The sequence below is a fragment of the Capra hircus genome, chromosome 1 (genome assembly GCF_001704415.2).
Source record: "Capra hircus breed San Clemente chromosome 1, ASM170441v1, whole genome shotgun sequence".
NCBI classification, from domain to species: Eukaryota; Metazoa; Chordata; class Mammalia; order Artiodactyla; family Bovidae; genus Capra; species Capra hircus.
In genome coordinates, this window is record NC_030808.1 from 132,769,265 (window position 1) to 132,793,034 (window position 23,770).

At 39.3% G+C, this 23,770-nt stretch overlaps 1 protein-coding gene across 5 annotated transcripts in view; it reads right to left on the reverse strand.

Annotated features, from left to right (window-relative positions):
* Window positions 1–23,770, reverse strand: part of PPP2R3A (protein phosphatase 2 regulatory subunit B''alpha) — a 242,842-nt gene that overhangs the window by 94,140 nt on the left and 124,932 nt on the right. For all 5 annotated transcript variants that reach the window (XM_018050892.1, XM_018050870.1, XM_013966138.2 and 2 more), the window contains one exon: window positions 8,388–8,462. In XM_018050892.1, the coding sequence (XP_017906381.1) occupies window positions 8,388–8,462 (75 nt within the window). The remainder of the gene's footprint in view (window positions 1–8,387; window positions 8,463–23,770) is intronic.

Genomic DNA, 23,770 nt, shown 5'->3' on the forward strand with positions numbered 1-23,770 from the left:
TAATTCTAAGAATAAAAAGATTCTTTGCTCACAAGTCTGCATTTCCTAGGTGCCTACATGTTACTTTTTTTTTTTTAACCTTTCATACAGTGATGCCTGATTCAAGTAGGGCCTATTAGGCTAGGTGTTCTTGGAAAGCACAAGAGGTGAGAAGTATACACTGGGTTTGCTTAACAATTACTGGGTCAGAAGAATGGCTGCCAATGTGGTATGTTTCAAGAGGGCATTATTCCAGTTAGTATAGCCTTATCCATTGGTGTTTTGAAGACCTACAGACTCTGGAAACTCAGATACATTTGGGATAATTTATATCCCAAGTCCTTACTTGGGCATGAACAATTTTGTTACTAACTGGCTTTTAGTTAAGTTTAGCAAAGGTGAAACTCTGGAGAAGACCAGGACAAGATGAAAGTGGAGGAGGAAGGATGGCAAGTGTGTCTGAAATTGAGGATGTATGTGCTGTGGTGGAGAGAGGACTGGGGAAGGAAGACAGGCTGCAGTCCTGGAGGTAGGAGGCCACGGTGCATTCTTTCAACTTTACCTGGCTTATTCCCACCCATTTAGTTTGCCCTTGACCTGGTAGTTTTTTTTTTTTTTTTCATTTTTCCTTTTCTCCAAAAAGAAGCAAAGGTGAGAAAAGCAATTAAACAAGGTTTTTGTTTTTGGTATACTGGCTTTGATTTTGATTATCTAATGATATGGAAATTCTGTATCCTTCGTGGTTTTTATCATAGAAGAGATTAGATCCCTATAAAAAGGCTATTTTAGTGCATGAAGAACAAAAAGGGGAAGATATTTAGACATCTATCCTAAACTAAACTACTATTCTGTTTCTGGACTCTTTGCAAACAGAGTGATTTCCAAGAATAAGAGGAAAAAACTAGCCTCATGATGAGGGTTCAGACTTCTGGCACCCGGCATTCTTTGCTATCAGTGCTAACGTACCCTGATCCTTCAGAATCCAGCTCAATCACCAGCTCCATAGGAAGCCCCAGAACAGGGACTTGGGCTGAGCTGTCTTCTGTGCTCCTGACGTCACCCATGTCTCCTTCAGTCATCCTGTGGTTATATTCTAGACACAGCTACACCCGACTGTCACCACCTCCAAACTCTAAGGAACCTGGTGTTTTTTCATGTACATCCCAGTGCCTGATATATTGCTCTGCCTATATCATCAGGTGGTCAATAACTACATGATAATTTAAGAAGAACTGAGGTATAATTAACATACATTAGTTTTTGGCATACTAATGATTTAATATTTGTGTATATTGTGAAGGGCTTTCCCGATGGCTCAGCAGGTAAAGAATCCACCTGTAATGTAGGAGACACAGGTTCAATTCCTGGGTCAAGAAAATTCCCTGGAGGATGGCAGGGCAATCCACTCCAGTATTCTTGCTGGGAAAATCCCATGGATAGAGGAGTCTGGTGGGTTAAGGTCCATGGAGTCGCAAAGAGCTTGACATGGCTGAAGCGACTGAACATATATATTGTGAAATGATCACCACTTCACATGAATGAAGGGAAGATGAAATGTCTACTTAACACCCACCACTGTAGTTACAGAATTTTTTTTCTTTTTAAGATTTACTCATAGTAATTTTCAAATATGCAGTATAGTATTATGATCTATAGTTACCATGCTGTACATTATATCCCCATGACTAATTTATTTTACAACTGGAAGTTTATGCCTTCTGATTTTCTTCACCCATTTCCCCCTCTCCCCATCTCTCACCTCTGGCAATCCTCAGTCTGTTCTCTGAGTTTATGAAGTTTTCTTTTTTTTCTTAAAGATTTATATCATACAGTATTTATCTTTCTCTGACTGATTTCACTTGGCACAATGCCCTCAAGGCCCATCTATAAATGGCAAGATTTCACTCTTTTCTAATGGATGAAAAATATTTCATTGTATATATATTCTGAAAGGGAAAGTTTCTCAGTCGTGTCAGACTCTTTGCGACCCCATTGACTATGCAGTCCACTGAATTCTCCAGGCCAGAATACTGGAGTGGGTAGCCTTTCCCTTCTCCAGGGGATCTTCCCAACCCAGAGACTGAACCCAAGTCTCCTGCACTGCGGGCAGATTCAGCTCCCAGCTGAGCTACAAGGGAAGCCCAAGAATACTGGAATGGGTAGCCTATCTCTTCTCCAGGGGATCTTCCCAACCCAGGAATCTAACCAGGTCTCCTGAATTGCAGGCAGATTCTTTAACAACTGAGCTGTCAGGGAAGCCCACATCTTCTGTATCCATTCATCTGTTAATGAACATTTAGCTTGTTTCCATATATTGGCCATTGTAAATAAGTGAAAGTGAAAGTGAAGTCGCTCAGTTGTGTCCGACTCTTTGAGACCCTGTAGCCCACCAGGTTCCTCCATCCATGGGATTCTCCAGGCAAGAATACTGGAGTGGGATGCCATTTCCTTCTCCAGGGGCATCTTCCCAAGCCAGAGATCGAAATAAGGCCATAGTAAATACAGAGGGGTGTGTGTCTTTTCAGGTTAGTGTTTCTGTTTTCTTTGGATGAATACCCAGAAGCGGAATTGCTAAATTAGCTCTATTTTAATTTGTTTGAGGAACTTCCATTGGTTGTGCCAATTTACATTCTTTTCTCCACATCTTTGTTATTTCTTGTCTTTTTGATGAAAGCCACTCTAACAAGTGTGAGGTGATATCTCACTTTTGATTTGAATTTCCCTGATGATTAGTAGTGTTGAACATCTTTTCATGTACCTGTTGGCCATCTGTATGTCTTCTTTGGAAAATTGCTTGATAAATTAATGAGGTTGGAAAGCTGTGTAACAAAGACTTCTTAGTCATATTTGTAATAGAGACATATGCGTTGGATTCATAGCTAGCTAATTGAATAAACTCCAGAGTTTTGAACAGCAGATGGATGTAACCTAGGGAAGTAATTAATATTTTACATAAATCAGTATTGTTGTCTATGATTTATTGATAGGCTACATATAAGATATACAGAAAATATAAAACAGGAAACTGTGTACAAAATTATTGTGAAAGATTCTACTGGACGAGAGTGTAGACGTGATCATGATCTGAAGGGCTATCAGATGGAAGAAGCTGATTTGCTCTGCATTGCATCACAGTGTAGAACTAGAACTGGAATTACTAGAATTCTACTGGATAGAAATGCTTCAATGTAAATAAGAGTTCCCTAAAATTAGCCCTATTAAGCAATGGGTTGATGAAGTAGAGAAATTTCTTCTCACCACGTTATTTACGCAGAAACTCACAGGATTCCTATGTTAGGTGGGAGCAGGGACTAGCTGATGTCTATAACTTCTCTACTGGCTCCACTCAGACTCTGAATGAGGTGCTTCACGGCAGAGAATAGAGGATTTTAGGCCAGAAATTATATATATATATATATATGAAAATAAAAATTAAGAATATCTTTTATTATAGTTCCATGTTCCTTTTCTCAAGTTAAAGTCAATTACAACACATATTCTGAAGGAGATAAGCCCTGCGATTTCTTTGGAAGGAATGATGCTAAAGCTGAAACTCCAGTACTTTGGCCACCTCATGCAAAGAGTTGACTCATTGGAAAAGACTGATGCTGGGAGGGGTTGGGGGCAGGAGGAGAAGGAGACGACCAAGGATGAGATGGCTGGATGGCATCAGTGATTCGATGGATGTGAGTCTGAGTGAACTCCGGGAGTTGGTGATGGACAGGGAGGCCTGGCATGCTGCAGTTCATGGGGTTGCAAAGAGTCGGACACAAATGAGCGACTGAACTGAACTGAACTGACAACACATATTATTATACCAAACTTTACATTATTAGATTTTGTCCTTATTTCTTGATTCTGAATATAAAATTAACTTTAAGTCTAAGTTTCCTATCTACCTAAATTTTATATATATATATATATATATATATATATAAACTCCTTAAATATTTTATATTACTTATGGAGGTACTATGTTATACTTAAAAGTATAAAACTTCAGTCTGTATTTTTGCTTATTTTATTCTTTTTTCATTTTTTGTTCTCACAGAATTTTTAAAATTTGTCAACATTTTGAATATCAAGTAATTTCCTATTTTAGCATCTGATAAGCTACTTGCCTCGTACTGTAAAAACCTGTACATGTATACCATTCTTCCATAGCTTAAATCTCCTTATTCAGCAGCCCCACTCTATCAGCACATTTATTGGGTTCCACAATACTGATTCAGCATTTTAACTTATTGAGGGAGGGGCACCATCTAGTGGTAAGAGCATGTAGCTGCTGGTTCTACACGAATTGCAGTTTCCCCCCCCAACTTTTGGTCTACCAGTTTTAGGTTTTTAAAATAGAAATTAAGAAAAATATAAAAACGTCAAAAAATGTAAAAATTAATAGCAGTAAGAATATCTACATACTACCAATGAGAGAAATGAAATTGGATAATTTTTCACCAGGGATCTCTAGTCAACTTGATAGACAATTTGAATTATAAATCAGTTTTTCTTTATATCTGCTCAACTGGAAGTTTCTAATTCACAATTTCAGATCACCAGGAATGGAAGGGGGCTTGCCTGGTGGCTCAGACCGTAAAGAACCTGCTTGCAAGCAGGAGACCTGGGTTCAGTCCCGGGGTTGGGAAGATCCCCTGGAGAAGTGATGGCTACCCACTCCACCATTCTTGCCTGGCGAATTCCATGGACAGAAGAGCCTGGCGGGCTACAGTCCATGAGGTTGCAGAGAGATGGTTACAAGACTGAGTGACTGTTATTTTCACACTTTTAGGAATGGAAGTATGTGTTTGGTGGCTCTGTCAAGAGAGTTTTAGACAAGGGGATCGAACACAGACACAGAAATTACAGAGATTGCTCTTTGTAGGTGACATGGATGTAGATGAACAACTCAGTGCCAGAAGCCTGGCCCTTCTACTAGGCGCCACCGAAATATCTTTACTGCCAGCACCAGTATTACGAAAAAGTATTTTCAATCTTATTGCTATCTCTTTCCTCAAAAGTCAGCATGTGCCAATAAGGATAAACATAGTCTTATTTACTGGTAATTTCTTTGCATGGTATGCAAACTCAAGGGTCACAATTTGCAGGTATTTCCAATTTCCATTTTCACTCAATATCAAAAGGTTTATTACTCAACATCAACTCTTCTCTGGACATAAGGGTGACTTTGGGTATTTGCTATATGCATAGCTGGTGTTCTATCTTTCCAATCTAAAACAGCTGACAAAATAATTAAAATGAACTAAACAAACAAATATAAAGTCTTTTCCTGTAGCACAGGTTTTCACTGATAAATGGAAAATAAAAGTTGCCCAGTTTTCTTCATTATTTATGTGCCACACATAAGCTAATACTTGAGTCATACACTGTCAGCAGTTTCTTCCAACTGTAAAGTGAAATAACTGAGTAACTCTAGCATGCAAACAAAATACATTAATTGTCCTATGCTGTAGGCCATTGAAATTATATTATATTTAGTAGGGTCAGATGATAAATTAATTTTGCTTTTTTTGAGACATTTGTCATTAATTCTGAGGCTGATCTTTGTCTCTTAGAAGTACTGTTGTCTATCTTTGCCATGAGCAGGGCAAAGTATGACACTTTTCTAAATTTGCTTACTATTATGCCTTTAGCAAGAAAATTAATTTCATACTAGAAAGCTTATTTTGTATTTTTTATAGAAAGATTCATTGTACTTTGATATAGCGCAAAATTTTCAATGACTTCATGTCATTATCTGACCAACTTTCATAACAGAAAAGACACTGTGGGGAACAGACCATCAGTCCAATAAAATTCTATTCAGTGCGATGCGTTTTTATTGGCACCTCTGTGTTTTCAATGATAGTATGAGATTATCACAAACAAGCAGTTACACTTATCTCAGTATATACAGATTCACATTTTGTATTCTCAGTTGGACCTAATTTTACGATGCTGTTTCGAGCTGCCCCATTATCACTATTTAATTATAAGTAGTTTACACTTTTATGACAACTTCTGAGTAATGGATTCATCTTTAAAACATTTTTATTGTTTACAATGTCGTGTTAGTTTCTTCTGTGCAGCAAAGTGAACAAGTTATACTGGATTCATTTTTGTGAACTGGGAATTTTAAAGTAGCATAATACTAGCAATAAAGTATAAATAAAAAAAGTAAACAATAATATGCAAATACCATGGATATGTCAGCAGAAAATTAACTGAATTCTGTTAATTGACCTATGTAGTTCTTTTTGGTCAATGATTGACATACTAGTATTTCTCAGAAAATGTGAATCACACACAAACAAAATTGTATCATGGCTTTTCATTCTGAAATCATAAAACTACCAGGGGTCACTAGATGACCCCCGTGTATCATAGGTCTGGGGATCATACTTTAGTAAATATCAAACTAGAAAGAGTACAATGGAAAATTTGTGCTTTCATAATTCTGTTCTTTAACATCTTCTCTAAGAACAAATTCAAACGATTCCTACAGAGAGCATTTTCTGAATTGGCAGAAGGTTGGAATAGATTATCAAAATCTTTTCAATCTCTTGAGATTCTTCTAATACATTATTGAGTGACCAAAAAGTTTGTTCAGGTTTTTCTGTTACATCTTACAGAAAAGCCTGAACAAACGTTTTGGCCAACTCAATTTTAATATGCCCTGAGTTTACAGAACAGTCAACAATCAGAATCCAGTAATTCTCATTGGGATTGAAACCATGGTTACATGTAGAATTCTTAATTCTACACTATTCTATAACTTCACTTACTCACTCAATAAATACCTACTGTATATCTATTATGTGTCAGGCCCTATTTCAGGTATTAGAGATACACCAGGATCTAAATACAGACAAAGTCCCTCCTCTCATGGAGTTTATGTTATAGAGAAGGACATGGACAATAAACAAAAAATTTAAATATTGGATGTTATATGCACTAAGAAGGAAAATGAAGCAAAACTAAAGAAGAGTAGGGGGAGGGGACAGAGAGAGAAGACAGGTGAAGAAGGCAGAGGGTGATCAGGGAAGGTCTCATTAAGAAGGGAATGTCTGAGCACACATCTGGATGAAGTGAGGGAGTGGGTTACGCAGCAATCTGTAGGAAGAGCATTCCAGGCAGAGGAGAGAGTAAGAACAAAGCACCTGAGGCAGAAGTGGGTTTGGCTTGTTCCAGAAACAGTGAGAACAACTGTTGCTTAAGTAACAGAGAGTAGGCATTGTGAGGATGTGGGCGGGTGGGTGAGGGGTTATGGAGAATGATGGCAAGAACTTTGGCTTTCACTCTGAATGAGATGGGGAAACACTGGAGGGTTTGAGCAGAGGAGTGACATGATCTGACTTACATTTTCAAAGAATAACTCTGTGGAGACTAGGCTGTAGGGCAATGAAGGTATAAGCAGGGAGATCAATTAGAGGGAATTCACGTGAGAAACAAGGACGACCAGCTGGGCCAGGGTGACTGTGGAAGAGGTAGCTTAGTGTCGGGTTGTGGTTAACAGGCAAAAACAACTTCTAAGACAGTCTTAGATGACAGTGACATCTTATGGTTCAAATGAAGTCTTATAAAGTTTTATGTCAGAAGAGAATCAATGTAAAAGGAAATAATGAAGTTCCTACAGGAGAAAGAAGAATGGCAGTATTCTGTAACTCAACAGAACCCAACGCATAGCCAACAAAAAGTGCCCCAAGAAGGAGAGGGTCTTCCTCAGAAGAGACTGCCCTATTTACTGGGAGATCTGAACCAGGGGTGGGGATCATATCAGCCAGGTATGGCTGTGAATGCGAGGTGTGCCCTGAGGTTCATCTGTGGAATTCTTGCAAAGATAATCTGGAAGCTAGGGCAGAGAACGCCTGGTGTGGCTGCAGTGTGAGCTGCAGGCCTGTGAGCGCTCACCCATAATGCATGCCCTGCCTGTGACTGATCAAATGAGGCTGTGCATGGGAAACAGGGGATGAGAACACCTTGCAAAACAGGAGACTGTGATTATGTTACTTTAAATTCTTTCATGATTTATTTTCTGATTATATATACTCTTATTTCTCATTATCATCTCAGTTCTAATTTTGAGGTACTCTAGATAACAACTTTTTTTGGGTAAAAGGCTGTTGAAAAATTCTTGTATTATTTGCAAATACTAAAGATCCACTGGGTATCAATATTAATGGAGACCAGAAAGAATGAGTATATCACTTAGATTTTGTATACAAGAGACTTCTTAAGCACTAGGCACATAGAACACATGAACTAGATATAAATAATTAACTCAATTTTATTTCCTCCCATTTAAAATAATCATTATGGTGCATTCTACATAAAGATCTAAAAGCCTAGATACTAGGCAGTGACAAAAAGGAAACTTAAAGAGTTTTATTAAGACAAAAAAGGACTCAGCCTACCGTGGTGATGTACCGGGAGTGGAATTCTGGAGCATCTTTCAGGAACGTGAGGCCAGGATGTGTATCTACCACATCCTGAAAAAGAATAAAATCATAACTAAATTAACAAACATAGCAAAAAAACCCCTAAGATACATACTGAATTTTTTTTAACTCTTGTATAATACTTGCCAGTTGAGAAAACTTGCTGTTTCACAATACTGAACAATACACTTAAAATTTAACTAGTATTTTATTAAACTCAAATATTTCACAAGCACACTTTTGTGTGACTTTGATATGTACAGTATACTTCAAGGAAGTTAAAATGTTAATCTGGCTATATCTGGGGATTTGTAAAGCAAGTGTCTTACAGGTACATGCTGTAATTCTAACACATGTCAGTGAAATTCATCCCATAGATCTTGTTAGGGATTGCCAAGTGAAATTTACACAGAAAGGAGGATAGACAGAAGCCAACTAGAATGATTCTTTCTTAACCTACAGACATGGGAAATTATTGGAAAAAATAATCATAACTTTAGCCAAATAACTAAATGTTAGCCAAATAACTTTATGTTAAGGTATGTGAGTCCACTAATGTTCATCAAAATCACTGTGTTGATAAATCTGTTTTCCAATTTAGGATTTTATTTATTTTAAATCTGATATCCTGTTCTCACAGAAGACTATTTGAACATTAAAACCTTGAAATAGTTTTTTTTTCTTTGTTGTTCAGTTGCTCAGTCACATCTGACTCTTTGCGACCCCATGGACTACAGCACGCCAGCCTTCCTGTCCATTACCAACTCCTGGAGCTTGCTCAAACTCATGTCCATTGAGTCAGTGATGCCATCCAACCATCTCATCTTCTGTTGTCCCCTTCTTCTCCTGCCCTCAATTCTTCCCAGCATCAGAGTCTTTTCTAATGAGTAAGTTCTTTGCATCAGGTGGCCAAAGTATTGGAGCTTCAGCTTCAGCATCAGTCCTTCCAATAATATTCAGGACTGACTTCCTTTACAACTGACTGGTTTGATCTCCTTGCAGTCTAAGGAACTCTCAAGAGTCTTTTCCAACACCACAGTTCAAAAGCATCAATTCTTCAGTGCTCAGTCTTCCTTATGGTCCAACTCTCACATCCATACATGAGTACTGGAAAAACCATAGCTTCGACTATACAGATCTTTGTTGACAAAGTAAAGTCTCTGCTTTTTAATATGCTGTTTAGGTTTGTCATAGCTTTTCTGCCAAGGAGCAAGTGTCTCTGAATTTCATGGACAGTCACCACCTGCAGTGATTTTGGAGGCTAAGAAAATAAACTCTGTCACTGTTTCCCATTGTTTCTCCATCTATTTGCCTTGAAGTGATAGGATCAGATGCCATGATCTTTGTTTTCTGAATGTTGTTATAAGTCAACTTTTTCACTCTCCAGTTTCACCTTCATCAAGAGGCTCTTTAGTTCCTCTTCACTTTATGCCATAAAAGTTAGTATCATCTGTGTATCTGAGATTATTTCACCTGGCAATCTTGGTTACAGCTTGTGCTTCATCCAGTCTGGCATTTTGCGTGATATGCTCTGCATATAAGGTAAACAAGCAGGGTGACAATATACAGCCTTGACATACTCCTTTCCCCCTTTTGAAGCAGTCTGTTTTTCCATGTCCAGTTCTGTTGCTTCTTGACCTGCATACAGGTTTCTCAGGAGGCAGGTAAGGTAGTTTGGTATTCCCATCTCTTTAAGACTTTTCCACTATTTGTTGTCCACACAGTCAAAGGCATTAGTGTAGTCAATGAAGCAGAAGTAGATGTTTTTCTGAAATTCTCTAGCTTTTCCTATGACCCAACGGATGTTGGCAATTTGATCTCTGGTTCCTCTGCCGTTTCTAAATCCAGCTTGTTTTAAATCCTGGAAGTTCTCAGTTCACATACTACTGAAGCCTAGCTTGGAAGATTTTGAGCATTATTACCTTGCTAGCATGTGAAATGAGTGTTTTTTTTCCTAATTTGGTTTTTAAAACATTTTCAATGAGTCTAGAGAATCTAATGGAGACAATTACTGTTAATTTAATAACTGGAGGCAACAATAATGCTGCTAGAGAAATAATCTATTAATTGGCTAGTCATGAATGGAAAGACATCAGTTACATCTCTTTTGTTTCCTCAGAGCAGTTAGCTATTCATACTTATCAGTACAGTCTAAAACCAATGAACCTTAAATTTTTATTTGGAAATAATTTTAGTCTTATAGAAAATTATAAAAATATTACAGAGAGATTCCCTATTTCTTCTCCTAGCTTCTCATAATGGTAACAACTTAACTGACCTGCCTCTTGAGAAATCTGTATGCAGGTCAGGAAGCAACAGTTAGAACTGGACATGGAATAACAGACTGGTTCCAAATAGGCAAAGGAGTATGTCAAGGCTGTATATTGTCACCCTGCTTATTTAACTTATATGCAGAGTACATCATGAGAAACACTGGGATGGAAGAAGCACAAGCTGGAATCAAGATTGCCAGGAGAAATATCAATAACCTCAGATATGCAGATGACACCATCCTTATGGCAGAAAGTGAAGAACTAAAAAGGCTCCTGATGAAGGTGAAAGAGGAGAGTGAAAAAGTTGGCTTAAAGCTCAACATTCAGCAAACTAAGATCATGGCATCCGGTCCCATCACTTCATGGGAAATAGATGAGGAAACAGTGGCTGACTTATTTTTCTGGGCTTCAAAATCACTGCAGATGGTGACTGCAGCCATGAAATTAAAAGATGCTTACTCTTTGGAAGGAAACTTATAACCAACCTAGACAGCATATTAAAAAGCAGAGACATTACTTTGCCAACAAAGGTCTATCTAGTCAAGGCTATGGTTTTTCCAGTGGTAATGTATGGATGTGAGAGTTGGACTATAAAGAAAGCTGAGTGCCAAAGAATTGATGCTTTTGAACTGTGGTGTTGGAGACTCTTGAGAGTCCCTCGGACTGCAAGGAGATCCAACCAGTCCATCCTAAAGGAGATCAGTCCTGAGTGTTCATTGGAAGGACTGATGCTGAGGCTGAAACTTCAATACTTTGGCCACCTCATGCAAAGAGCTGACTCATTGGAAACGACCCTGATGCTGGGGAAGATTGAGGGCAGGAGGAAAAGGGGACGACAGAGGATGAGATGGTTGGATGACATCACCAACTCAATGGACATGGGTTTGGGTGGACTCTGGGAGTTGGCAATGGACAGGGAGGCCTGGCGTGCTGTGGTTCATGGGGTCGCATGGAGTTGGACACGACTGAGCAACTGAACTGAACTGAACAAACCACAGTACAATTATCAAAACTAAGAAATGAACACTGATGTAATACTGGGTTGGTACAAAATTGTGGTTTCACTCTGTTGAACTCTGTTGTTTGATAATGGAATACATTTTCAAATAAAAGTGGTTATATATCATTTTAATGCACATTTCTTGCTTTATGATTAATGACTTATTATTTATTTTACACTCCAGAAATGATGTTAGACAAGCATATTTCAGTGATTTTTTTATTCCAGTTCAAAATGGGTTGTAAAGCAGTGGAGACAACTACCAATGTCAACAACACATTTGGCCTAGGAACTGCTAATGAACATACAGTGCAGTGGCAGTTCAAGAAGTTTTTCAAAGGAGATGAGAGCCTTGAAGATGAAGAGCATTGTAGCCAGCCATCAGAAGTTGATAATGACCAACTGAGAGCAATCATTGAAGCTGATCCTCTCACAATTACATGGGAAGTTGCTGAAGAACTCCACATTGATCTTTCTACGGTCGTTTAGCATTTGAAGCAAAATGGAAGGGTGAAAAAGTTTGATAAATGACTGCCTCATGAGCTGACTGAAAAAAAAATCATTGAGGTGTCGTCTTCTCCTATTCTATGCAAAAACAGTGAAACATTTCTTGATCAAATTGTGATGAGTGATGAAAGGTGGACTTGATACAACAACCAGTGATAACCAGCTCAGTGGTTGGACCAAGAAGCAGCTCCAAAGCACTTCCCAAAACCAAACTTGCACCCCCCCCCCAAAAAAAAAGGGCATAGTCACCGTCTGGTGGTCTGCTGCCCATATGATCCACTATAGCCTTCTGAATCCCAGCAAACCATTACATCTGAGAAGTATGTTCAGCAGATTGATGAGATGCACCAAAAACTCCAATGCCAGCAGCTAGTATTGGTCAACAGAAAGGGCCCAATTCTTCTCCATGACAATGCTTGACCACATGTCGCAGATTCAATGCTTCAAAAGTTTAACGAATTGGGCTACAAAGTTTTGCCTCATTTGCCCTATTCACCTGACCTCTTGCCTACTAACTACCACTTCTTCAAGCATCTTGACAACTTTTTGCAAGGAAAATGTTTCCACAACCAGCGGGAGGCAGAAAATACTTTCCAAGAGTTCACTGAATCCTGAAGCACAATTTTTATGCTACAGCAATAAACATTTTTTAATGGCAAAAGTATGTTGATTGTAATGGTTCCTATTTTGATTGATAAAGATGTGTTTGAGCCCAGTTGTAAAGATTTAAAATTCACAGTCCAAAACCACAGTTACTTTTGTACCAACCTAATACTAAACACTGAGCGCAGGTGGTGGCGGTGTGCCGGCACACTGAGCATGACCAAGAGCTACCCCACGTCCGAAGTCAGGGACAGTGGCCCAGAGTGCCAGGCTGTGATGGCGCAGGAACGGCCAGGAGGAGCCACGCCTCGTCCGAGGTCAGGGGCGGTGGCCGAGAGGAGCTACCCCACGTCCGAGGTCAGTGGCGGCCGGGAGGAGACACTCTGTGTCCAAGGTCAGGGCGGCAGCCGGAAGGAGACACCCCACGACCGAGGTCATGGGCGGTGACCCTGAGGAGCCACCCATGCCCGAGGCCAGGGCCAGCGGCCGGGAGGAGCAACCCGAGGAGCAGTGGCTGAGCAGGCACAGGAGGGCCTAGAGGAGCTATCCCACGTTGAAAGTCAGGAAGGGTGGCAGTGAGGAGATACCCCTCATCCAAGGTAAGGAGCAGCAGCTGTGCTTTGCTGGAGCAGCCGTGAAGAGATACCCAACGCCCAAGGTAAGAGAAACCCAAGTAAGATGGTAGGTGTTGCAAGAGGGCATCAGAGGGCAGACACACTGAAACCATACTCACAGAAACCTAGTCAATCTAATCACACTAGGACCACAGACTTGTCTAACTCAATGAAACCAAGCCATGCCTGCAGGGCAACCCAAGACGGGTGGGTCATGGTGGAGAGATCTGACAGAATGTGGTCCACTGGAGAAGGGAATGGCAAACCACTTCAGTATTCTTGCCTTGAGAACCCCATGAAGAGTATGAAAAGGCAAAATGATAGGATACTGAAAGAGGAACTCCCCAGGTCATTAGGTGCCCAATATGCTACTGGAGATCAGTGGAGAAATAACTCCAGAAAGAATGAAGGGATGGAGCCAAAGCAAAAACAATACCCAGTTATGGATGTGACTGGTGATAGAAGCAAGATCCAATGCTGTAAAGAGCAATATTGCATAGGAACCTGGAATGTCAGGTCCATGAATCAAGGCAAATTAGAAGAGGTCAAACAAGGGATGGCAAGGGTGAATGTTGACATTCTAGGAATCAGTGAACTAAAATGGACTGGAATGGGTGAATTTAACTCAGATGACCATTATATCTACTACTGCGGGCAGGAATCCCTCAGAAGAAATGGAGTAGCCATCATGGTCTACAAGAGTCTGAAATGCAGTACTTGCATGCAATCTCAAAAACGACAGAATGATCTCTGTTCGTCTCCAAGGCAAACCATTCAATATCACAGTTATCCAAGTCTATGCCCTAACCAGTAACGCTGAAGAAGCTGAAGTTGAATGGTTTTATGAAGACCTACAAGACCTTTTGGAACTAACACCCAAAAAAGATGTCCTTTTCATTATAGGGGACTGGAATGCAAAAGTAGGAAGTCAAGAAACACCTGAAGTAACAGGCGAACTTGGCCTTGGAATGCAGAATGAAGCAGGGCAAAGACTAATAAAGTTTTGCAAGAAAATGCACTGGTCATAGCAAACACCCTCTTCCAACAACACAAGAGAAGACTCTACACATGGACATCAACAGATGGTCAACACCAAAATCAGATTGATTATATTCTTTGCAGCCAAAGATGGAGAAGCTCTATACAGTCAACAAAAACAAGACCAGGAGCTGACTGTGGCTCAGATCATGAACTCCTTATTACCAAATTCAGACTCAAATTGAAGAAAATTGGGAAAACCGCTAGACCACTCAGGTATGACCTAAATCAAATCCCTTATGATTATCCAGTGGAAGTGAGAAATAGATTTAAGGGACTAGATCTGATAGATAGAGTGCCTGATGAACTATGGAATGAGGTTTGTGACATTGTACAGGAGACAGGATTCAAGACCATCCCCATGGAAAAGAAATGCAAAAAACCAAAATGGCTGTCTGGGGAGGCCTTACAAATAGCTGTGAAAGAAAGAGAGGTGAAAAGCAAAGGAGAAAAGGAAAGATATAAGCATCAGAATGCAGAGTTCCAAAGAATAGCAAGAAGAGATAAGAAAGCCTTCTTCAGCGGTCAATGCAAAGAAATAGAAGAAAACAACAGAATGGGAAAGACTAGAGATCTCTTCAAGAAAATTAGAGCTACCAAGGGAACATTTTTATGCAAAGATGGGCTCGATAAAGGACAGAAACAGTATGGACCTAACGGAAGCAGAAGATATTAAGAAGAGGTGGCAAGAATACACAGAAGAACTGTACAAAAAAGATCTTCAAGGCCAAGATAATCATGATGATGTGATCACTAATCTAGAGCCAGACATCTTGGAATGTGAAGTCAAGTGGGCCTTAGAAAGCATCACTACGAACAAAGCTAGTGGAGGTGATGGAATTCCAGTTCAGCTATTTCAAATCCTGAAAGATGATGCTGTGAAAGTGCTGCACTCAATATGCCAGCAAGTTTGGAAAACTCAGCAGTGGCCACAGGACTGGAAAAGGTCAGTTTCCATTCCAATCCCAAAGAAAGGCAATGCCAAAGAATGCTCAAACTACCGCACAATTGCACTCATCTCACAAACTAGTAAAGTAATGCTCAAAATTCTCCAAGCCAGGCTCCAGCAATACGTGAACCATGAACTTCCTGATGTTCAAGCTGGTTTTAGAAAAGGCAGAGGAACCAGAGATCAAATTGCCAACATCCGCTAGATCATGGAAAAAGCAAGAGAGTTCCAGAAAAACATCTATTTCTGCTTTATTGATTCTGCCAAAGCCTTTGACTGTGTGGATCACAATAAATTGTGGAAAATTCTGAGAGAGATGGGAATACCAGACCACCTAACCTGCCTCTTGAGAAACCTGTATGCAGGTCAGGAAGCAACAGTTAGAACTGGACATGGAACAACAGACTGGTTCCAAATAGGAAAAGGAGTACGTCAAGGCTGTTTATTGTCACCCTGCTTATTTAACTTATATGCAGAGTACATCATGAGAAATGCTGGACTGGAAGCACAAGCTGGAATCAAGATTGCCAGGAGAAATCTCAATAACCTCAGATATGCAGATGATACCACCCTTATGGCAGAAAGTGAAGAGAAGCTAAAAATCCTCTTGATGAGAGTGAAAGAGGAGAGCGAAAAAGTTGGCCTAAAGCTCAACATTCAGAAAACGAAGATCATGGCATCCGGTCCCATCACTCCATGGGAAATAAATGGGGAACAGTGGCAGACTTTATTTTTTGGGCTCCAAAATCACTGCAGATGTTGACTGTAGCCATGAAATTAAAAGACGCTTACTCCTTGGAAGAAAAGTTATGACCAACCTAGATAGTATATTGAAAAGCAGAGACATTACTTTGCCGACTGAGGTCTGTCTAGTCAAGGGTACAGTTTTTCCTGTGGTCATGTTATGGATGTGAGAGTTGGACTGTGAAGAAGGCTGAGCGCTGAAGAATTGATGCTTTTGAACTGTGGTGTTGGAGAAGTCTCTTGAGAGTCCCTTGAACTGCAAGGAGATCAGAATGATCTCCATTCTGAAGGAGATCAGCCCTGGGATTTCTTTGGAAGGAATGATGCTAAAGCTGAAACTCCAGTACTTTGGCCACCTCATGCGAAGAGTTGACTCATTGGAAAAGACTCTGATGCTGGGAGGGATTGGGGGCAGGAGGAGAAGGGGACGACAGAGGATGAGATGGCTGGATGGCATCACGGACTTGATGGACATGAGTCTGAGTGAACTCCGGGAGTTGGTGATGGACAGGGAGGCCTGTCGTGCTGCGATTCATGGGGTCACAAAGAGTCGGACACGACTGAGCAACTGAACTGAACTGAATACTAAACTACAGATCTTATTCAAAATTTACCAGGTTTCCCCCTAAAGTCTTTTTTTTTTCCTGTTTCAGGATCCTAACTGCATTTAGTTCTTGCGTCTCATTGCTATCCCAATCCATGGCAGTTCTTCAGTCTTTCATTATGTTTCATGATTCTGACACTTTAATGAGTTCTGGTCAGTTTTTCTGTAGAATGTCTCTCAATGTGGCATGTCTGGTATTTTCTTATGATTAAAGTTACACACTTTTAGTGAGTTTACCACGGAAGTGATGTGTCCTTTTCAGTCATATAAGGAGTATGTGGTGTTGATAGGTCTTACAACTTGTATTGATTTTTGAATATACTTGGTTAAAGTGGTATCTGGTGGGTCTGCCACCATAAATTTATTACATTCCTTTAATAAAGTTGATAAATATCATGGAGGAGATACTTGGAGACTCTGTCAATATCCTGTTTCTCTGCAAATTTTTACCCACAAATATTAGCAGGCATTGATAGAAATTGACTGTGGCATTTTTATAGTCTTGTTTACCAAATTTATATAGTGATGTTTACTTTGCTTTTCCTCTCATCCCCTCCACATTTGTTAACTGAAATTGTTCTGTAAGGAAGATCTGTCCTTTCCCTTGTATTTATTTGTTCAATTTATGTCAGTATAGACTCATGGGTATTTATTTCATTCTATGGGTTATAATCCAATACTATAATTGTATTGGATTATATCAGTTTATCAATAGCATCATAAAATACTAATATTATTCTGCTGCTCAAATTGAGCTAGCTTTGGTCTCTGGGAGCTGTTAGGTTGGCTCCTTTGTCCTCTTGACATACCCCATCCTTTTGTGAACACTTCCATATCTTCTGGTATCACAAAATAGTGCAGGCTCATTTTATATTTGCTATGCTCCCACCTGAGAATCAACCTTTTCTCCAAGCAGCCCTGATTTCTTTTCCTGGAGAATGGTATTTGGAAGCAAATCTGGGGGCTAGGAGTACTCGTTACTACTAGGGTGTCATTGCTACCAAATCCTCTTAGTAGACACAACTAGGAATACATGTATGTATATCAGTTCATACATACACATATACGTGTATTTTTCTATATCTATATGTATTAAAAACTATATAATCATACAGATAGCTAATTTTAATTCAATAATGCAAGGTTCCCTCTTTCCTTTGTAACTTTTAACAGAATTGCCAACCGTTACCCCATTGAGAAAGTAATTTACTAACTAGACTACAGTATTTGTATATAGTATCTTTGGTCTTTAGTTTTAGAGTATCCAGTGAAAATATAATTTTCCAAGGTTATTTAGGTCTTTCCTTATCTTCCTTTATCTTCCTTAATGTAGTTGTGTTACCCATTTGTAATAGAGTTCATTTGTTATTGTTTATATTCTACTTTGGGCTTCTTTTCTACAGGTTTCAGTTCAGTTCAGTTCAGTCACTCAGTCATGTCCAGCTCTTTGCGACCCCATGAATCTCAGCACGCCAGGCCTCCCTGTCCATCACCAACTCCCAGAGTTTACCCAAACTCACATCCATTGAGTCGGTGATGCCATCCAGCCATCTCATCCTCTGTCGTCCCCTTCTCCTCCTGCCCCCAATCCCTCCCAGCATCAGAGTCTTTTCCAGTGAGTCAACTCTTCGCATGAGGTGGCCAAAGTATTGGAGTTTCAGCTTCAGCATCAGTCCTTTCAATGAACACTCAGGACTGATCTCCTTTAGGATGGACTGGTTGGATCTCCTTGCAGTCTAAGGGACTCTCAAGAGTCTTCTCCAACACCACAGTTCAAAAGCATCAATTCTTCGGCGCTCAGCTTTCTTCACAGTCCAACTCTCACATCCATACATGACCACTGGAAAAACCATAGACTTGACTAGATGGACCTTTGTTGGCAAAGTAATGTTTCTGCTTTTTAATATGCTATCTAGGTTGGTCATAACTTTCCTTCCAAGGATTTAATATTTTGTGAATAATTATAAATGGTATTTAAAAGATTTTATTTTCAATTATTTGTTGCTAGTATATAGAAAGTTGAGTTTCATATATTGATCATGTATCTGTAACCTTGCTAAACTCACTTATTAAATACAGCTTTAGCAGCATCCCATAAATTTTGACATGCTGTATTTTCATTCACTTCAAAATACTTCCTAATTTTCCTTTTGATTTCTTCTTCTCTGACCCATAGGTTATTTAAAAGTTGCTATTTATCAAACATTTAGGAATTTTTCACAGATCTGTTATTGTTTCTAATTGAATTCCATTATGGTCAGAGAACATATTTAGTGAACTGAATATTTAGAATTTGTTGAGATTTATTCTATGGTCAGAATATAGTCTATTTTGGGAAATATTCTGTGTACATGTTAAAGGTATGTATATTCTATATGACCAGGGTATGCTTGAACCCATACCTTCTTACTCAGATTCCTAATGCCCTTTAGCCAGGAAATTAAAAGACACTTACTCCTTGGAAGGAAAGTTATGACCAACCTAGATAGTATATTCAAAAGCAGAGACATTACTTTGCCAACAAAGGTCCATCTAGTCAAGGCTATGGTTTTTCCTGTAGTCATGTATGGATGTGAGAGTTGGACTGTGAAGAAAGCTGAGCACCGAAGAATTGATGCTTTTGAACTGTGGTGTTGGAGAAGACTCTTGAGAGTCCCTTGGACTGCAAGGAGATCCAACCAGTCCATTCTGAAGGAGATCAACCCTGGGATTTCTTTGGAAGGAATGACGCTAAAGCTGAAGCTCCAGTACTTTGGCCACCTCATGCGAAGAGTTAACTCATTGGAAAAACTCTGATGCTGGGAGGGATTGGGGGCAGGAGAAAGGGATGACAGAGGATGAGATGGCTGGATGGCATCACCGACTCAATGGACGTGGGTTTGAGTGAACTCCGGGAGTTGGTGATGGACAGGGAGGCCCGGCGTGCTGCAATTCATGGGGTCACAAAGAATCGGACATGACTGAGTGACTGAACTGAACTGAATGGATAAAGTAGAAAAATAACATGTAGGGAAAGACAATAAAATGTATAAAGATTTCACAGGAAAAAATTAAATGAATGTGTATTCTGCTGTGGTTCAATGAAGTGTAATGTAAATGTCAATTAGGTCAGCTTGGTTGATAGTCTTGTTTTTGTGTTCTATGTATCCTTACTGATTTTCTCTCTACTTGTACTATTCATTATTAAGAGCAGCACACGGAAATCTACAACTATAACTGTGGATTTATCCTTGCAGTTCTATTGGACTTTGCTTCATGCATTCTGAAGTTCTGTTATTAGGTGTATAAACATTTAGAATTGTTATATTATCCTTATAAACTGACCCCTTTATCATTCCTTAGCAACATTATTTTCTCTAAAAATTACTTTGACATTAATATAGTGACCCAGCTTTTTCTTTTCTTTTTTGTGGCAAAGAAAACATAAGATTCATCCTCCCAACAATTTACAAGTGTAGAGTACAATACTTCAGTCACTTGCACAATCACTTACAGTACAATATTGCCAATCACTTGGGCTTCAATTGTTTTCAGCTTGAAACAATTACATCCAGATAATTTGGGGTGCAAATACTGTAGTTAAGAGAGTACAATATTGTCAATCACTTGCACAATCTAGGATATCCCCAGATTCTCCCCACTTCCCATCCAACCCAGTCCTGCATGACTGAAACTCTACACTCATCACACAATGAACTCTTACTTCATCCTCCCTCCAGCCCCTGGAAACCACTATTCTTCTATTTGTATGCATTTGACCACTTTAGACTCCTCATAAGTGGAGTCATGCAGTATACATCTTTTTGTGACTAGCTGATTTCCCTTAGCATAACGTTCTCAAGATTAATCTACTGCTTCATGTGACAGAATTCCCCTTTTTTTAAAAAAGATAAACAATATTCTGTTGTATATATATACACCACATTTTCTTATCCATTCATCCACTGATGGACATTTACATCACTTCTACCTCTTGGCTACAGTGAATAATGTTGCCATCAACATTGATGTACAAAGCTCTGAGATTCTGTTTTCAATTCTTTTGGATATATACCCAGGAGTAGTATTGATGATCATATGGAACTTCTGTTTTATTTTCCATAGTGGCTATACCATTTTACATTCTTAACAGTATTCCAGTTTCTCCACATCCTTACCAACACTTAAAAAAAAAACAAAAAACAGTAGCCATCTTAATGGGTGTGAGGTGGTATCTCATTGTGGTTTTAATTTGTGTTCCCCTGCTTAATGATGTTGAACATCTTTTCATATGCTTATTTGACATTTTATCTTCTTTGGAGAAATGTTTATCCAAGTCCTTTGCTTGTTTCAAATTCAGGTTACTTGTTTACTTGTTTGTTGTTACTGAGTCACAGGAGTTCTTTATATAATCTGGATAGTAGCCTATCCAGATATGTTTGCAAATATGTCTTCCATTCTGTAGGCTGCCTTTCACTGTGCTATTTCTTTGCTGTGACAGTTTCAAATTTGATATAATCCCATTTTGTCTTTTGCTTTTGTTATCTGTGCTTTTGGTATCATATCCATAAAAATCATTGTCAAAACTAGTATCATAAAGTTTCTCCCTATGTTTTCTTCTAAGAGGTATAGTTTGAGGTTTTATGTTTAGGTCTTTAATCCATTTTCATTTTTGTACATGCTATGATAATGGGTCTAACTTCTTTCCTTTGCATATGAATATTCAGTTTTCCTAACATCATTTGTTGGAGATTAATCTTTTCCTCACTGTTACTCTTGGCAACACTGAAGATCATTTGACCATATAAGCAAGAATCTACTTCTGGGTTCTCTATTCTGTTCCATTGGTCTACATGTCTGTGTTTATGCCAGTACCATCTTGTTTGACTGCTGTGTCTTTGTAATATGTTTTGAAGTCATAAAGGGTGAGACTTCAGCTTTATTCTCCTTTTACAGGATTGTTTTGGCTATTCCAAGTCCTTTGAACTTCCATATGAATTTTAGAACTGTTTTTTCCACTTCTGTAAAAATACCACTGGTATTTAAAAATAACTTTATTGAGGTATAATTGATATACAAAAACTATACATATATACAATTATCTGAGTCTGGATAAATGCATATACCTTAGGAAACCACCACTGCAATTAAGGTAACAGATATATCCATTATCTCCAGCACTTTCCTTGTGCTTTTCTTTTTTTTGTTTGTTTTCTGATAATACTTCACATGAAATCTACCTTCTAACAAAAATTCAAGTGCAGAATACAGTATTGTTAGTGATAGGAGGCACTATGTTGTACAACAGATCTCTAGAACTTACTTGTCTTGCATAACTGAAACTTTATACTCATTGAACAACACCTCCATGATTCCACTTATATAGGGTATCTAAAATAGTCAAACTCATAGAAGCAGAGAACAGAAATGGTATCTGCCAGGGAATGGCAGAAAGGAACCGCTGGGATTTTGATAGAGGTTACACTGATCTATAGATTGCTCTGGACAGTATGGGCATTTATAAACAGTTAAGTCTTTCAATCCATGAACATGGAAAGCCTCCCATTTATTTATAAGAGTTTTCTTTTAACAGGCAAAAAATTAAACAGAAGTTTAATAATGTGTACACATGGGAGAGACCCAGGAAAAGTGAGTAACTAGGCAAAATGGCCAAAGCTCTTACTTTAAATACCATCTTCAGCTAGAAACACTAGTGGATATTGGAGTTGGTCGTTTGAGACTTCAAAGGTTTGCTGTGCAAACAACAGGACAGGAGGACACAGAGTGGACTGTGATCTCTAGTCAAGGCTATGGCTAAGTTTTGCTCACCATACTTTGCACATACTCTTTGCAGAAATTTCTGCTGATTGCTCTGATCACTCTGTTCCAGGAAGAGGTCCTCTATCTCAATTTTTTAGGCAGCTAGGGAGATGGTCAAAGTTTTTTCTGAGTCTTTTGGGCTTTGATTGTTTTCAGCTTGAAATAATTACATCTAGATATTTTGGGGAGGCAAATTTTGCTCACTTACATGGATTTCAGTGAAGAAGTCAAAATATGAATGGGTTCAGTTCAGTTGCTCAGTCGTGTCCGACTCTTTGCAACCCCATGAACTGCAGCACGCCAGGCCTCCCTGTCCATCACCAAATCCCAGAGTTCACTCAGACTCATGTCCATCGAGTCCGTAATGCCATCAACCCATCTCATCCTCTGTCGTCCCCTTCTCCTCCTGCCCTCAATCCCTCCCAGCATCAGAGTCTTTTCCAATGAGTCAGCTCTTCGCATGAGGTGGCCAAAGTATTGGAGTTTCAGCTTCAGCATCAGTTCTTCCAAAGAAATCCCAGGGCTGATCTCCTCCAGAATGGATGGGTTGGATCTCCTTGCAGTCCAAGGGACTCTCAAGAGTCTTCTCCAACACCACAGTTCAAAAGCATCAATTCTTCAGTGCTCAGCTTTCTTCACAGTCCAACTCTCACATCCATACATTACCACTGGAAAAACCATAGCCTTGACTAGATGGACCCTTATTGGCAAAGTAATGTCTCTGCTTTTCAATATGCTATCTAGGTTGGTTATAACTTTTCTTCCAAGGATTAAGTGTCTTTTAATTTCATGGCTGCAGTCAACATCTGCAGTGATTTTGGAGCCCCCCAAAATAAAATCTTGACAGTATTTCCACTGTTTCTGCATCAATTTCCCATAAAGTGATGGCACCAGATGCCATGATCTTTGTTTTCTGAATGTTGAGCTTTAAGCCTACTTTTTCGCTCTCCTCTTTCACTTTCATGAAGAGGCTTTTTAGTTCCTCTTCACTTTCTGCCATAAGGGTGGTATCATCTGCATATCTGAGGTTATTGATATTTCTCCCGGCAATCTTGATTCCAGCTTGTGCTTCTTCCAGCCCAGCGTTTCTCATGATGTACTCTGCTTAGAAGTTAAATAAGCAGGGTGACAATAAACAGCCTTGACGTACTCCTTTTCCTAATTGGAACCAGTCTGTTGTTCCATGTCCAGTTCTAACTGTTGCTTCCTGACCTGCATATAGGTTTCT